Genomic DNA, 18272 nt, shown 5'->3' on the forward strand with positions numbered 1-18272 from the left:
CAACTCACTTTGGATAGCCATAAAAGTAAATATATGATAATGCGAATATATCAAAACGTAGAATACACCAGGAATTAAGTATACAAAGTGAAAATTAAACAGTACGCCAGATTGAATTATCTCAGTGACTTTTATTGTGAAATACTTTTTGCAAGCGAGCCGTTAAACCGGATATCATTCAAAATTATTAAAAAAAAAATATATATATTCTGTGTAAATATGACTTTTATATTGATAAAAACTCACCGTTGATAACAAACAACTGTTATATTATAAACAAAAATGCTTATTTAAAACAAAATTATTACCGTTGAACTACATTACCCACAATGCAACATCTGATTCGTCATCTTTTTTTTTACTCTCGCGGGTTTTGTTTTGGTATGGCGGCAGGCTTCGAAAGTTCTGTATGTTATGTTTCTATTTTACACTTTTACCCTCCAGTGACACCGTTTCTCGCCCATGTTGAAGGTAAATCCCATGTTTTAAACACTTTTTAAAATGTTGCTAATGTTTCTGCCTCGTCACTACAGTGTAACAACTGTCAACATAGCTTTGTGTATCTTCAAAGAGCCTGCTAACAGCAAATATCACCAGGGACGCCTTTTAAATGAAATTGACTAAATTGTACTGTTATTACATTTCATAAATGTTGTCACTTTGTCAATGATTAGGACGCTAGATTTCATAAGCAGCTGTGGTTTACCGTTGCTAACCAAACAAACTGCCGTGGTGAGTCGCTACCGTTTAACCGTCTAAACCAGAGTTGTCCATTTATTTTACTGAGGGTCACCTACAGAAAGATATACAAAGGGCTGGGCCACTCACTAGAGGTAAGGTATATTGCCTTGTAAATCAGAAAATTCAATCAAATATAGGTAAATTATTACAAACAGCCTACCTCAAAGCTTTCAACTAATAGGGTTTCATTCATTTTGTTACAACAAGTGTCTGCAGCTCATTCCTTAAAACAGAAGCCTCAGATTGGGGGTGGGGGGATAAGACAAAATAGGAAGGGTATATTTCAATCTTATTATGCAAATAAGCTATTGGGCTTTTTCGATCAACTAAGATTTGTTAGAAAATGTTTTCAAGTTTAATTGACTGATTTTTTTTTTTAGAATTGGTCTTATTAACACATGAAAACTATATTTTTACATATTTAAGAAGTAGAATATAAGACAAGCACGTGTTTCATGTGTGGGCCATATTCCATTATACTTTTAGAATTTCCTGCAGTCCAATAAAAAATGGACCACGGGCCGCAGTTGGCCCCCAGGCCGCAGTTGGGAGACTTTGGTCTGACCGGTGAAAGCCAGACACTTATTAAAAAAGCTAATTGTTATTTCTACGTAAACGGGTTACTAATTTATATATAGTTTTCTTGGCACCATTTGAGCGTGCTGTACGGTAATTAATCAGGCTGTGATTAACCCTTATTAACCTGTCACCATAATCTGTGTCCAAATCCTGGATTAGCGAGCCCTGCCTGAGACAGCGCGTCATCCTCATGTCATCTCCAGCCGGGCTTCACTTCTCCCAGGCAGACTTTGTGGCCCGGTGGATGCCAAGTAGCACCAGAGCCGGGGTCATCCTCAGCCCCTGCCCGGATTTGGCAGGCTCCTTGAGGCACACCTCTGCCATGGGACCCTCCTCCCTGGAGCCAGACGACTCCTTTGCATCCGATTTCGCCCCTCTGCCCGGCTCAGCAGACAGCAGCTGCCTGGGTGTGGATGGATTTACTCGGTCACCTGGAGGAGCGAGAGCTGGGACGGACATGCCAGTGAACGGTCTGTCCTCTGGGAGACATTTAGATGGAGAGTTGGACAGTTTGGACGAGATGGCAAGCAAATCACAGGATCTGCCCCTAAGGATGAAGCTTGAACAGGTTAGGACATTCTGTTATGTTTTAGAATCTGGTGTCTCATACAAATAATGTTTTTTCTCCCAAGGCTTCAACACAGGTTAATTGCCTGTCATTGTAATAACAACATGAGTTTAGTTTGAAACCCTGAAGCAGAATGCACAATCTGGTTGTCAGAATGAACACTGTGAAGAGACTCAGAATATTACCTAGAATACTTGACCAAGCCAAATGAACATGACATCTCTTCCCTCTATCATGCAATCTGATCAGTGGACATCTTCATTTAGTAACCTTTACTCTTACATACTTAAAATAGCCCTGCAGCAGCACATGCATTATGTTAGCTAATCTGTTGTTGTGTCCTGAACGTGTGAATTTCCGGCTCTTTGTGTGGATTTAAATGGTGATTATACCACTGCTTCCTGTGTACTTAACATCTACCGACCCCATCTCACACAACCTTTGCCTCTACTTGCTATAATAGTGTTTCCCCCGAAAGCTACCCTTATCAGCAAATACTTGGAAGTGCGTGCATGCAAGTTAATTAGCACTTTTAACATATTCACTCTTTAAATGTGCAGTGTACAACTGTGATGGACAGCAACAAATACATTTACAAGTTAGAAAGTGTTGAGGTGGAATTAGTGTCATTAATTCCACTTAATATAAAGCCATGTCTAGTCAACATATATTTAAGCCTACTGAAAACACTGTGAGTTGCTGTGGATAAGAGTGTAACATTTAGATATCATTGTTTGTGTTATTGTGCAGTTGAGGAAATGGCAGCAGCAGATGCAGGAGCAGCTGAAAGCCAATCAGCTGGGGGAGCTGCTTCGCCTCCAGGAGGAGCAGCAGAGGCTGCTGGGAATGATGAATGGATCTCAGCACTGTGAAGGAGGTAAGAAAGAGAAACAACCAGAAAAACTGCACATGTGACAGTTTGCTTCATTTAAGAAATACATACAGTATGTTGGAGAGAGTGTGTATTTCACCTGCTTCTCCCCAAAAATGCAATTCATATGTAAAAAAGAACTCACTAAATGTTGTTATGTTTTTATGTGGGGGTAACCTCTTTGATTTATCACTACCTTATTTAAGATTGCTTTTTTGTTTTTATTTGAAAGGATGTATACGAAAAATCTATCTTTGATGCAATAACAATATGTTTTTCTTTCCAGTATGTTCCAGTGCCATTACATATATATATATAAGCATGTTTTGATGATTATCAAGATAACATAATATATTAGCATTACTTGGCCAGAATAACTGTGACATTAAATATATATGTTAAATATCTTCCCATGCCTTCTGTTATTTATTTTATAGATGACACAGAACTTTCAGATCTGTCAGAATCAGACTGGCAGGACAAGACGTCTTACAGCCCCTCCATAAACTCCCATGGAGTCCCACAGGGATCGTCCAGGGGCCCCCTACAGGGACAAGAGTCCTCACCTGCACAAAGCCAGCAGCGGCTACCCAGAGGTCAAGATTATCTGGAGGTGGACGGTGAGGAAGAGGGTGAGGAGGGAAATGTTTTTTTAAGCTTAAGGGGACAACAGCATTTGTACAGAATTGTTTTATGTTGTGAGTACTTTGAACATGATTTTGACTCTGTGTGTTTCCTACAGGCACGTGGAAACCCAGAGAGGATGATCGTGAACAGAGTTTCCATACTAACCATTCTCATGAGCACAAGGACACTTTAATGCCAAGTAATGGTGTGGATTTGACTGAAGACAACAACGGGGAAAACGATGAAGTCTTTCATGACGGGTAAAGCCTATGCTCCAATATATTACTGTTACTCTTACTGTTTTTATATTTGCTGACTTCATTTTCTGTATGCATACGTCTGCCTGTGTGTGTCCGTGCCCCTATCCAGACCTATAAAGTCAGGTATCGGGGGTCAGAAGAAGACGTTTGAGGAGTTGTTGGAGGAGCAACTCAGGCTGGAGGAGCAGAAAGTGAAGTCTCAGCAGGTCAGAGAATATAACACGGTTCCCATTACAAACAGTAAAAAAGTCAATCATCAGTTAGTACTAAATGTACTTATCCCCTTAAATGTAATATCACTAATCTTTTCGTTATGAGCCAAACATTGTATGTACAGCCCACTGAGGGTAATGGAGTTGTAAGCCTCTCCATACGGGTGCAACAACATCCACATTCTCATTGTGTCTTCTCACTTAAACAGAGCCATACGAATGCTGTACAAGCTCCTCCCAAGAAGGCCTTTCTGAAGCGGGGCGAGGGTCTCTCAAGATTCACCAACACTCGCAAAGCCTCGTTACCGGAAATGGAGTTAAAGAAGGATCCTAAATCACAACTCAAGTCCAGAGTAATCTCCCGCAGCAACTCGGAGCCTTCATCCATCCAGAAAGGTGTCACAAATGGAGTCCAGCGGCTTCCTGTTCAGCGTAAAACTGCAACTCTCAACAAGGAGAACCGACCGAGGGGTTTCGGTTCAGCACCTCAGGATTTAAGAGTTGAGAGCAAGGCAGCACGGATGAAGGTGTTGGGTAGTCATCAAAGACAAAACACAGAGGCAATTCAAGCTAACCTAGAGAGTAGACAAAGTAGACAACATCAACTCGGGCAAGTAAAGGATCAGAACAATAGAAAGGTGGGTCTGTCCGCTCAGGCTGCCGGGAACATGCAGCCAAACCCTGTGACCAAACAGGTGGGCATGTTCAGAGCGCCAAAGAAAGTTGGAAGTGTTACCGCTAGAGAAGAAAGATTGGAATCGGCAGAAAGAGGAGCCAGAGTTCCACAGGATTCGTTTGAGTTGTCGTTCCAGGAGAAGCTCCACCGCTGGGATTGTGACCTGCAGATCGAAAACATGGAGCTGGGAGAGTTTGAGCTGCTGGAGCAGGCGGCCGACGAGCTGTCCTTCTCCTCCAACTCCTCCTTTGTCATGAAGGTACTGCATAAAACACTAGTGCTTTTAAGTCCAAGGCATACGCTCTAGTTGTTTACACTTTAGTTTCTTACAATACAGTGTGATGCTTTATTTGACTTTTTTTCTGATTGCATAAAATGTCTTGGATTTTGTGTCCAAGTGTATATGCTTTCTCTCTCTCTCTGTCTGTCTGTCTGTCTGTCTGTCTGTCTGTCTGTCTGTCTGTCTGTCTGTCTGTCTGTCTGTCTGTCTGTCTGTCTGTCTGTCTGTCTGTCTGTCTGTCTGTCTGTCTGTCTGTCTGTCTGTCTGTCTGTCTGTCTGTCTGTCTGTGTTGTGTGTGTGTGTGTGTGTGTGTGTGTGTGTGTGTGTGTGTGTGTGTGTGTGTGTGTGTGTGTGTGTGTGTGTGTGTGTGTGTGTGTGTGTGTGTGTGTGTGTGGTGTGTGTGTGTGTGTGTGTGTGTGTGTGTGTGTGTGTGTGTGTGTGTGTGTGTGTGTGTGTGTGTGTGTGTGTGTGTGTGTGTGTGTGTGTGTGTGTGTGTGTGTGTGTGTGTGTGTGTGTCGCCTACGTGTGTGTGTGTGTGTCGCCTACGTGTGTGTTCCGCCTACACTGCGTTACTATAGTTACTACCCCAGTTCCTAAACTGTAATGGAAACGCTACATAAAGTGAGCCTGGCCTAACTATACCGTGCGAGGCCCTGCAGTGGAAATGCGCCATTAGTAGCAATAGAATAGAATAGAATTGGGAGGGATGAAACCCTCTGTAATGGTCACACATGCAGAGCACACAGTGAAATGTGTTCTCCGGTGCCTTGCTCAAGGGCACCACGGCAGGGCAGGAGGTGAACTGGAACCTCTCCAAGTAGCAGTCCACACTCCATATTTAGGTCTGGTCGGGGACTTGAACCGGAGTCCTACAGCTCACAGTCCAAGCCCCTACTGACTGAGCCACTGCCGGGTATGGGTATGGCAGAACAGCTCGGATGAGGGTAGTGTAAAGAAAGCAGCAAGAATGAATTCCGCCAGTATTTAAAATATTCCAATAGTTACAATCTTGATCGTGTGGATTTGTATTCTTATTTAATCTTCACTATAAAGCGGTGTTATCTTAAAGGCTCTGTTCTGTTCTGTACTTACAGGTCCTTCAGTTGGACCTACAGCACAGGGGGCTCCACCCTCGACGGCTCTCCTCCACCCCCATCAAGTCACCACCAAAAGCTGCAGGTCAGGGGAGCGGTGGTGCTGCTAGTGGGAGTGATGTGGCATCTAGAAACAGTCCTACGAACTCTATGAAGTGCAATGAAGATGAGCTTGAAAACGGCGTTAAGAATAAGACGGAACTGAACAATGTGAGAGGAGAGACGCACGAGATCTCCGATGTTTCATCCTGCGACTCTGAATTTGAAGACCAGGAAGTAGCGGTCAAACCACCTGCGTTTCCCAGCAGCCTTTGCTTTCCCCCACAGTCCAACCTGCCGTATGACAAGCGGTCGTATCAGGACGAGGACAGCTGCAGGGACTCGGCCTCAGATGTGACACAAACTGAGGAGGAGGAGGAGGAGGAGGAGGAGGAGAGTGACAGCGTCCTGAGCAACGCCGACGAGTCCACTCTGATAGAGGACAGGCAGCAGGGGGGGGTTGTGTTTGACGACGACGACACGTGGAACGACCTGGAGGACACCGCAGTCGCCCCAGCCAATGAGAGTAGAGGAGTTAGTCCGGTTTCCAAGGCAATAGCCAATGGGATCCCGCCCCCGACGCAGACTCTCTCGAGGAAGGTGGCAGCGAGTAAAGTTGTGGAGCTGGAAATAGAAACAGAGCTTCCTCCTGCCTCTCAGCTCATGACCAGGTTGTTCCCCGCGCTGAAGCCAAAGACCCAGAATGCACCTCTCCCTGTTCCTTCTGTTGCATCTGAGTACAAAAGGCCAGAGGAGGAGACAGGTGAGAAAACACTTTTTTTCCCTTATTGACATGTATCAATATATACATGTCAATAACCTGTATCAGTATTTTTATTCTCAAATACAGGGAGCAGATTTTCAAGGAGGGTGATTTAGCCTAATGTGGGACATTCTTTTTGCTTTAAGCCTAATGTGGGACATTTGTTTGAAGGTTGCTCCACCCTCACCTGTGATTGGACATTTGAGAAGTCATGTGATTTTGATCGCATGACATCACAGCTTGTGTTAACCCATAGTTTCATTTGTTTGAGGAAGACCTACACCCATTGGAGCTTAGGTGTCCCACATTAGGGCAATTCACCCGATGTTTATTTCCCATAGACCCATAAATGTCATTTTTGTCATCCTTATATTTAATAATCAAAATGTCTACAATTCCCTACTTCTTTCTGTCTCTAACATTGTGGTATACGTGTACGAAACCTCAACTACCGGTACATTACATTACATGTCACTTGTTAGACGCTTTTATCCAAAGCGACTTACATACTCAGTACTGTGGGCAATCCCCACAGGAGCAATTTGGGGTGAAGTTTCTTGCCCAGGGACACAACGACATGCTGACTGCAGTGGGGTTTGAACCTGTGACCCTCTGTTCCGAACACCAAGGCTCTATCCACTGCGCCACACGCCTACATGTTCAGTACCTTTTTAAAAAACGGCACGCATGCATGAACAGAAGCTGTCTGGTTGTCACTTTATTGTGTCATGTACCTTTTTAATGCAAAAATATATATTATTGGCCGATCAATAAAAGTGTGTGTGTGTGTGTGTTCGTCTCCAGTCCCGCAGGTCCAGTCCCGACAGCTGAGAGAGAGACTGGTGGAGCTGGAGATTGAGATCGAGAGATTTAAGAAGGAGAACGCGGCCCTCGCCAAACTCAGACAGGAGAACGAGAAAAACCAGGAGGACCTCAGGTGAAATGTCACTTAATGTTTACTTTTCAAATGACCTTCCAAGACAGAGGTTCCTGCTCTGAGTTACTCTTATGACTTCATGTTCTAGGTAGACACTATTTCTCTGTATATTTTGTTTTATGTAACTTTGTCCATGTCTCTCCTTGTTTGTTATGCTTACTTTGTTGCTGTGTTTGTAGGAAAGAGCGTGTGGAGTTTGAGCAGCTGAAGGCAGAGGAGCTGGCTAAGTTTGAGGAGTATAAGAAGGAGGAGAACAGGAAGCTGCAGAAGGATCGTAAACTGTTTGAGAAGCATGCGTCAGCCGCCAGAGCCATACCAGACAAGAAGGAAAGAGAGGAAATCCAGGTGAATTCACACGTTATACATTTACAGTCTCAGAACAGTGAAGTTGGCTTATGTCTGCTTTACATACACATTCATCAACATTTAAATACTAATGAAGATGCATCTGCTTGATGTGAATGAAGCGACTTACCTTGGTTGCTGATTGGCTAATGGTTACACAAGCCAAAAAATCGTTATGACATCATAAAGTGGCCAAAATCTGATCAGCTCATTTTCAGACAGGTTTTTATAAAAATGGATCAGGACAAAAAGAGAGAGAATCTTTGTTCCTGAAACTTTCAGAGTCTCTTTACACAGAGAGGACACATGTTGATGTAGAAGAGACATGAAGAAGTGGATTTAGCATAATAGGTGACCTTTAATCTGTCCCCTTGCTCCCTGCTAGGCATTGAAGCAGCAGCTGAGCTCCCTGCAGGAGGAGCTGAGCGGCAGGGAGAGCCGCTGGACCTCCACCAGCAGCCGGCTGCGGCAGACCATCGACTCTCTGAACCAGGAGAAGAGCGCTCTGAAGGACGAGGGTACCCCCCCCCCTCACCTCTGACTCTCTTACCACATTTACACCCAGGCGTTTCAAATTGGATATGCGTCTGGATACCATAGCTGTGTAGGAGAAGTGAATGATCTGAACTAAGCTGGAGGTGATGAGGCACGCATTGTGATGGATCTTAGAAAATGATTGTCTGTACGTTGCATTCCCTTAACAATCAAGATAACCAAAATGCATTAAAACAACAAATCCTGATCACATAATAATAATACATGTGTAAATGGAGCCTTTGTGTATAATCGAGAAATACGCCTACGGAATATTTTAAAAGTAGTTTGTTGTCCTTACTGAATACTTCTATCTAAAGTGGTTGTCCTGAATAGTTTAATTATTCTTTGAGTAATACAACTACTTGCCTGTTATGTGTATGATTATAGCAGCCATTTTTAGTTTTTTTTGTCTTTATTTAAAAATGTTTAAGCATTCTTTCTCTTTTTATTTAAGATCCTTATGTTGGAAAAGCTCCGCCTGAGTGCCTGGAAGAAAACCTCAGTCAGTGCTGAAGAGAAGGAGAAAGAAGCGAGAGACGCCCCCAAAATGTTTGAGAACAATGTGCCATCTGTGACCAAAGGAGTGAAATTCGCTGTAAGCACATTTAAATGATTTGTTATTTATAATATTTCATGTAGTGTAAATAATAATATATCTTTCTTTGGTTAAGATCAACATGTTTCTGATAACACAAAAAACAATATTGGACTTCTCTCTGACTTTCATTTCTCGATGAGCCTTTAATTAAATTAAATATGTATCTGTGACTAGTACAATGTGAATGGGAGAAATGATCGGTGATTTGTTGTTTGTTAGCATCTATCTATCCATCTATCTATCTATCCATCCATCTATGTATCTATATATCTATCTATGTATGTATGTGTCTATCCATCTATGTATGTATGTGTCTATCCATCTATCCATCTATCTATCTATCTATGTATGTGTCTATCTATCCATCTATCTATCTATGTATGTGTCTATCTATCCATCTATCTATCTATCTATGTATGTATGTGTCTATCTATCTATGTATGTGTCTATCTATCCATCTATCTATGTATGTATGTGTCTGTCTATCTATCTACAATGTGAATGGGAGAAATTATCGGTGATTTATGTTGTTTGTTAGCATTATTACAGCATCAGTGTATTTTTTATGGCATGACATTGAACCCTCTGTGTGTTTTCAGCTCCCTCTGGACTCCAGAAGAAGCAGCTGTGCAGCAGCCATCAGACGAGGCTCCAGAGACACTCAGGGAGCTACAGGTACGCTCAGGAGCTTCAGTCCATTCACAGGAACACAGTAGGGCTGTACCCGAATATCCGAATATTCGTTTTTTTTTGGCATCCGCGCTGCACTGCGGCTGCCAAATTGAATTTATTGAAATCTCCAATATCAACGTAAGAGCTTGTGCCTCTTCGGGGGGTGCTAACACCTAACCATACACTTTATCGTTTACTTTCTCCGTCTTTATATGTAGATATGACTTATCTCTGTTAATCTCCATCACGTTGTTTCCATAGCAACAACAACTTCCTGTCAACAGCGCTAACTCTCCTTCAAAATAAAAGCATGTCCATACAAAATAGGAAGCCAAGCCAAATTACACTTAAGACATTTAAAGTAACAAACACAATGCAATATCCTTTTCAATTTCAAAGAACACAAATTGAGTTATATACATTAACAAATAACTATAACACAACAATACTGTAGAATAACAAAATGAATGCCGTGAATAAACCGAAATACACGTGTTGAAGCGGTTCGCTGCTGATTACTAAGCACCCCCCCATATCCGAATATTCGCTGCTGATTACTACCGAATATCCGGAGCCCGAAAAATGGTATTCGGGACAGCCCTAGAACACAGACACTATCATCACATTTTTGAGGACTAAGATATCTGGCGCATTGGTTTAGTAACTACAGGTTTTTGCAGTCCCCTAACTTAATAAGGTTGCTTTGATTAAGACTTAAATGAAGTATTGATGAAAATAAACTGTATTATGGACGTGCTTTGCTTTGGAAAAAACTATTCGAGTGTCGTTTTCCCCAAAGTTCCGACTTCAAGGCAGCTATAATCATTTTCTTCACAAACAAGGGATCACATGACTATTTGGTGTGTGTGAAGCTGAACAAATGTAAAGTATCAGTTCCCATCAGCTCTACAGTGCTCTATAATGACTTCCAGCTCACAGCGTTACTGTTTCAGTGAGCTCCCACTGTTCCGTGTCCTTTTCACCCACAGCAAATAGCTATTGTCAGTTCAAAGCTGTGATAAACGCAGCAAACAGCAGACAGAACAAGTGAATGACTAGCTGGTGAACTGAGCGTTTAGCCACTAAAGAACCAGATATTTTCCTCAGCAGTTGGTTTGACACGAAACAAATATTGAGAGTTATTGGACTTACTGATATACTTCCCAAATACTTGTTTCCACGCTAAAACCCTCAACATTGTGATGGATTACAGATTTGTTTTTTGTTTGGTTTGTCAGCAGCGATGAAGAGCAGCCTGAGGAGGCCATCAGGCTGCGGACCCTCCTCTTCCTCCTCGTTGCTGCCTGTCAGAAAGACGGAGGAAAGGTCGACTCCTGCCAGCTCGAGTCAGGACAAATCCCCAAATCAAGAATCCTCCAGCAGCAGCTCTCCCGTGAGAGACGTGGTGAGTGCTGCTCTCTCTTCTCTGGTAAAACATCCAACTTTTTAATGATATTTTATTTGTATTTCTGAAATATTTTGGACTGTTTAGTTCTTGTGTCTTAATTTCTCTTATATACATTCCCAAATTGGGATCAATAAAGTACTTATATCTGTCTATGTATGTATGTATGTGTCTATCTATCTATCTCTCTATCTATCTCTGACCTTAGAGGTGGTCAGCCCGACACAAATAGATCCCCTAATTCTCAATTTCTTTATGATCTTGTTTGGGGTCGTGGTGCTGTTGAAGCACGCTGCTGTAAACCAGGGCTCAGTCACTGTTTCATATTTCTGCTTCCTATCCTCTTATCGTAGATAAGGCAATCCCTACCTCAAGAGCCCGAGTGCAGCGAGGCCAACGAGCCAGAATCTGACCAGGAGGTCATTACACACCCCGATGGGAAGGTGAGGAAGTGGAAATATTTGTCATTTTCCACATCACAGAATATATCTTGAAAGTGAAAACGTGTCTGGATATGTTCACAACATTAAGGAGGACATAACACAACAGGGATATGCAGCTTTCCTCAGTAACATAAGATGTGTAGTTTGTTCTTAAGGTGTCTTTGTTTGCATCAATCTGTAAACAGCTGGATGTAACATTGATAGAAGACTTAAATATGAAGTTGTTCTGCAGTTGGTTATGAGTTCCTGAATGGAGTGTGATGCTTCTGATCTCAGACAGAGACGGTTCTGGCTGGAGGCGATCGTCTCTTCGTCTTCTCCAACGGGACGAAGAAGGAGGTCTCAGCGGACGGACTGACGGTCAAAGTCACGTTCTTCAACGGAGACACCAAGGAGGTCACAGCCGACCAGAGAGTGGTGAGGACTTTGACTTAGGTCGCATTCACACCAGCCTTGTTTAGTCCGGTTGAATCGAACCCTGGTGCGTTTCACCGCTTGGTGAGGTTCGTTTGGGTTTATGTGAACGCAGTCCGAGACCTCCGAAGTGAACTAAACCAGTGGTTCCCAAGGCACACCAAAGGACAAGTACAATTCTCAAGGCACACCTATTGTGCAAAATAGCCCTTATAACACGTGTTATCACTCATATCATGTAAAATATCTGTAAATGTGCATAATTATTTACTAATGCCAAATAAAATGTGACAAAGACAACTATATTACTCATGAAATATTTATTATCGAAATATTTCAGAAATTAATTTGAAACTTTATCAAATTAGGCTTCATCAAAGCAGCAACACACTCATTTAAACCAGACAGGTCACAAAATAAAAAATGAGGCAAAGGTAACTCAGCACAGAGAACTGTCCATTTTTTTAATCCTTGGTGGCACTGAGGAGAGGGCCACTCGCAAGTCCTGTTCAACAGAGAGCCGTGACCTCCTGTTGTTCTTCATGTAAACCAGAGTAGAGAACGCCAACTCACACAGGTAGGTAGTGGGAAAAAGAAGAAGTTGCTCAATCGCGTGGTGGGAGATGCTTGGGTACTCCGATGCAGAAGCCAACCAAAACTGATCCAGTGGGAGCTCACTAAATTTGAGTTTCAGTGTGCGGTCCACACGGAGCTCTGCGCACTCCTCTCTCTCTTTCATAGTGAGCTTTTCTGATGAGAGTTCCTGGTGGAATGGGTCTCGGATCCAGTCATAGTCCTCGATGTCAGCCACACGTGGAAAATAGCGGTCAAACCTCTCTTTTAAGGTCTGAAGGTGTTCGGCATATACAGCGCGCTCCCTAGCTGCCTGCGGCGCAGCTGATGCCAGCGGGAACATGTCCATGGAGCCCTGTTCCAAAGCCTCGCGCCACAGGATAAGTTTGCCCATAAACCCCCGAATCTTGTCTGTGGATGATAAAATGTTTTCATTCCTGCCCTGAAGCTTGGCGTTTAACTCGTTGAGATGCCCAAATATGTCTGCGAGTAGGGATGTCCCGATCACCTTTTTTTGCTCCCGATCCGATTCCGATCATTTGATTTTGACAATCTGCCGATACCGATTTTTCCCGATCCGATCTTTATGCAATGCATTAAGAGGAAAAAAAAGGTAACAGATAACGGCTGGTCATCCAACGCGATGAATTCAGCTATCTTGGCTGTTCTGGGGTAGTTTCTCTTTCCTTTTAAAAGTCTCTGAAAGTGTCGGTTGTTTCAGTGCCGTTACCTGAGTGGCCGCTGTGTACTCGTCGTGTTGTTGTTGGTGTTTGTATTAGATTGGTCATGTTGAACGTAGCTCTGTTCTTTCCACCACGCGGAACCTCCGCCTTGCAAACATTGCATCTGGCTGTTACACTGCCTTCGCTTTCAATTTTATAATACTTCCAAACTCCTGACATTTTCTCTGTCCCGACTCCCGAGTCACCAGCTGAACGTAGCCTCTTGTTAGCTTACTGCTACTATTAGACACTGCGCCCACTCTGTTGCCAGATTTGAGAGAAATAAGCAACCAGGTCTATGAAAACAAGCCCAAAAGAAGCAACACATACATGATGTGTAATTTTAACCCAAAACTAAGGCCTCAGGATGACTTTAAGACGTGAACATGGTCATTTTTGTTTTGTAACATTAAATAAAATGTATAAAAATATTTTATAAAAAAAAAAAAAAAAAATTCCGATCCCCGATTTTTTTCTGCCGATCCCCGATCACGTGAAAATCACGTGATCGGCTCCGATCCCCGATCACGTGATCGGATCGGGACATCCCTATCTGCGAGGTAAGCCAGCCTGGCGCACCACCTCTCATCCGCCAGCTTGTCTTTATGTGGGACAGCGTGTTCACGTGAAAACTCCAAAAGCTCTTCCCGAAGCTCATAAAGACGGGATAGGACTTTCCCCCGTGACAGCCAACGTACCTCTGTGTGGAGGATCAGGCTTTGGTGGTCGGCTCCCATCTCGGCGCACAGCTGGGAGAAGAGGCGAGATTTCAGGGGCCTTGATTTTATGTAATTTACCATCTGCACAGCCTGATTCAGCACCTCAGTCAACTCCGGGGGCATGGCTTTGGCAACTAATGCCTCTCTATGCAAAATGCAGTGGTTTGTCACGATATGTGGGTTTTGTGCTCTCACCTTAGCAATACATCCTTTCACTCTCCCCGTCATGCTTGCCGCACCATCTGTGCAAAGACTGACGCACATATTCCAGGTCAGACTGTTCTCTTTTAAATAGTTATTAGTTACCCTGAATATTTCTTCTCCCGTAGTATGGCTTTCCATTTCTTTGCAGAAGAAAAACGTCTCTTTGATAGAGTCAGCATCAACATATCTGACGTTTGCCAGAAGTTGGGCAGCCCCACTTATGTCAGTAGATTCGTCTATTTGTAGAGAAAATCTGCCGCTCGCCTGCAGTTTCTCTGTCAAATGTTGCTCAATGTCTTCTGACATGTCGTCGATTCTTCTTTTGATTGTATTATCAGACGACGGCACTTTGGATAGCTCATTTGCGGCATCTGGACCCAGCATTATACCTACAATGTTTTTGCAAGCGGGGAGGATGAGTGTCTCCGCTATTGTGTGAGGTTTCTTCTGCTTTGCAATTAGCTCCGCTAGCATGTAACTAGCCTCCATTGCCTTTTCAGACACTTTCACACAATCCAACAAACGGTCTTGCTGCCTCTGGTTCAGATCCCGCGCTCTTATGAAGTAGGCCAAGTTTCTCTGAACATGAAAGGGATGTTTGGTTTCCAAGTGCCTCTTCAGCTTGCTTGGAAGCATGTTCGCATTAGCTAACTTCTCCCGACAGACGACGCACTCGGGCTGAGGATTGTTGACATCCCCGGTCCAACTGAAGCCATAAGACAGGTAACTTTCATGATACTGTCTGCTGACAGTTTTTTTCTTTCGGTGGTGGGTTGTCGGCAGTCTCTGCACTGGTGATTGGTGGTTTGCTCCGCACAAGAAAGCGCTCCATTTTCCCTCTTGCGTGTTTCTCTGTTTTAATGTTGTCCTTCAGCCTTCGATGTGTCACGGTCTTATAATTCCCACCTGCAACTGCGTTAACAGCGAAATATGGGGTTCCGTGAGGATTTTTTTTTAAAGAATTGTTTTTAGGTAGAGTTTGCCTCTGTATTATGAAATGAGTGCATACAAAGTACTGATATAGTAAATAAAAAAATAATTATTTTTGTGTAGTTGTATATTGCAATAATAACGTATGGTTGTCACAAAATCCCACGGCACACCCGGACTTGCCTCACGGCACACCGTTTGGGAACCACTGAACTAAACAACCGGACTGTGGTCCGCCTAAAAGAGGTGGTCTCGGACCGCTTGCAAGTGAACTCTGGCGCGGATCATCGCTGGTGTGAACGCAGTCCTCACCAAAACACAGGAAGCGTAGTATTTATGTCTTCAAAATCTTTAGCGAAAGACTCTTTCGCTAAAGATTTTAAAGACATTGCGTTTTTACCCCCTTAATGTCTGACCAATGGTTGAACAGCATTTCCGTGCACATGACTTGTGTTTAAAGTGTATAGTCCGTTTGAGTTTTGCCCGTGTGAACGCAAACCGAACCTTCTGAAAAATGAAACAATGTAACAAACTGTCGTCTGGTGCGCACCTGAGAACGGACTATTAGGTGTGAATGCGACCTTATTCTAAATGTATCTGGTTTGAACACAAACTCCTCTCCTGCACCGGTTAAATGTGACCAACGTCTACCTATCCAATAAGCATGTATAAAACCGTTCTCTCCTCACAGATCTATTACTACGCCGAGGCTCAGACGACACACATCACATACCCAGATGGTATGGAGGTGCTGCACTTCCCCAACAACCAGACTGGTGAGTCCGGGAGGAAACCACATTTTCAAAGTAGTTGCAGCTCTGTAAAATAATGTTTACCTTATTATTAGATGATACTTATTAATGAATCAGTGTGTAAGGGAAGCTGCCGAATAAATGTAGTCAGTGAAAAAAAAAACGATATGTTCCTCTGAAATGTAGTTCAGAGGAAGTATCAACTTCCATAACTTCAGATGTAGATATACTAAGTTAACTTCCACCAATGGATTTTATTCAAAACAGAAAAGTTTATCTAATGATTAAAACTTTTATATATTTGGCATTAAATGAAAAAAATCATGTATGTTCGTAGTGGCTTAGTTTGTATTAAATTGGCAAAATAAAAATAAAACGCAGGTAATTGATGATTACAATGTTCCATACATTAAAGGTGGGGTAGGTAATTCACTTCAGAAACACTTTGTGTTATATTCCATGGAATGCTCTTAACATCCCGATAGCAATGAATATATTCAATGCTTTGACAATAAATACATTAAAAAAAATATCATCTGTGGAAGCCGTGGCGCTGTAAAAAGCACGACCAATAATCTGAGCCGGCCCGGCTAAAATAACTGGATGGCCTACCTGCCTGTCAGCCTTCCATCTGTGCACAAACTTATCTCGTGCCCTCATTGGTCATGTGCGCGTTCGTGTGTGTTGGAGGAGGGGCTCTGTAAGGAAGTCTGAAGGAAGTGGCAGATTTTTTCCGGTTGTATACTTTCAAATTCTAGCGCACTCGAGCTGGTTTCTCCATTCTTACCTACCCCACCTTTAATACTTTGTTTTATTTCACCCTCAGAAAAACTTTTCCCAGATGGCCGTAAAGAAATCACGTTCCCAGACCAGACGGTGAAGAACCTGTTTCCCAACGGCCGGGAGGAGAGCGTTCTGACGGACGGGACCGTCATACAGGTCAACTCGTAAGTTCAGAGCTGTTATTACTGCGTCTGTTTTTACTACTAATGAACATTGCTTTGCGCCGAATGGGAGTATTTAAAGGTCACCTATTATGCTAAATCCACTTGTTCCTGTCTCTTCTACATCAACATGTGTCCCCTCTGTGTAAAGAGATTCTGAAAGTTTCAGTAAAAAAGATTCTCTCTTTTTGTCCTGATCCATTTATATAAAAACCTGTCTGAAAATGAGCTGATCAGATTTTGGTCACTTTATGATGTCATAACGATGTTTTGGCTTCTGTCACCATTAGCCAATCACCAACCAAGGTAACCCCCCCCCCCCACCTTATCACCTGAATCTCCTCCTAGAGCACCATTGTGTTCTTTGTAACCAAATCTCTCTCAGAGGGGCGTGGGGAGGGGCTCCTTATTTTCATCTAAAGTAACAGATAGAGAATCAGCACTTTTGAAACAGGGCTGAAACAGAGGGGATTATGGGATGCTGCAATGATCTGTTTGGTGCCAAACACTTCAGAGACATGTTTTATATATATCTGAGACCTATAACATATTGATGAAAAACAGTATAATAGGGGACCTTTAAAGTGTCCTACACCTTCAGTTGACGCTGTGTGTGCATTCTGCCCCTCAGGGACGGCACTAAGGAGATCCTCTTCAACACGGGCCAGAAGGAGATCCACACGGCGGACTACAAGAGGAGGGAGTACCCCGACGGCACGGTGAAGACGGTGTTCACAGACGGCCGGCAGGAAACACACTACCCCACGGGACGCATCCGGATCAAAGACAAGGACGGGAACGTCACCCTGGACAACCGAGCGTAGCAACGCCGCGTCTCAAATCTCCAGGAGGAGATCAGCTGGTCGGGATTTAGTGCTTTTTAAAATGTCATTTCAACGCGCTCTGCCGTAGTCAGAGGCAACACGACAGCTGGTACACAGTTAATATGGAGGAAGCAATAAGCCTTTTTAATAGCATTTAAATTATTTATTTTACCTCAAAAACACATCCGACAAGAAACAGTTTGCTAGAAAACTCTGCCTTTGTTTTCTGTCTAAAAAAAGGTCAAAAATACAATTGCAACTAAATCTGTTCTTTTGTTTGTGCCATCTTTTGGCTTATTATCGAACACCGTCCTTCATTCAGTCTTTACAAAAACTCACATTGTTTACATTTCCAGTGAAGGCCTGGGAATAATGAAACCCTGTTCAGATTCAGTGTGAGTGAAGTGTTTGTTTACAACCATTTTAATTTGTGAATATGTATTTATTTTCCTAGCTTACTGTATATTTCTGTAAAATAAATGTTATCTTTGTTTTTAGAACCATGAATCCTTGTTTTAATCATTGTTTCAGGAAGAGTTTCAA

The 18272-nt window shown here is 43.0% G+C and overlaps 1 protein-coding gene across 4 annotated transcripts; it reads left to right on the forward strand.

The window, feature by feature from the left end:
• Window positions 1-380: 380 nt before the first annotated feature.
• cenpj (centromere protein J) lies at window positions 381-18236 on the forward strand. Of its 4 annotated transcripts, none has more exons than XM_034146191.1 (19): window positions 381-471; window positions 1480-1888; window positions 2639-2765; window positions 3197-3391; window positions 3502-3646; window positions 3756-3852; window positions 4068-4793; window positions 5909-6710; window positions 7515-7647; window positions 7827-7992; window positions 8378-8509; window positions 8984-9124; window positions 9727-9802; window positions 11038-11204; window positions 11558-11647; window positions 11924-12064; window positions 15901-15985; window positions 16788-16908; window positions 17537-18236. In XM_034146191.1, exons 2-19 carry the CDS (start codon window positions 1511-1513, stop codon window positions 17727-17729), a joined length of 3915 nt encoding a protein of 1304 aa, XP_034002082.1. In that variant the 5' UTR covers window positions 381-471; window positions 1480-1510; the 3' UTR covers window positions 17730-18236. The 4 variants fall into 4 exon arrangements, with proteins under 4 accessions (XP_034002082.1, XP_034002083.1, XP_034002084.1 ...); XM_034146192.1 differs by having other exon boundaries at window positions 11041-11204; XM_034146193.1 differs by having other exon boundaries at window positions 3197-3379.
• Window positions 18237-18272: the final 36 nt, after the last annotated feature.

Source organism: Trematomus bernacchii, unplaced genomic scaffold (genome assembly GCF_902827165.1).
Source record: "Trematomus bernacchii unplaced genomic scaffold, fTreBer1.1, whole genome shotgun sequence".
Classification (NCBI taxonomy): domain Eukaryota; kingdom Metazoa; phylum Chordata; class Actinopteri; order Perciformes; family Nototheniidae; genus Trematomus; species Trematomus bernacchii.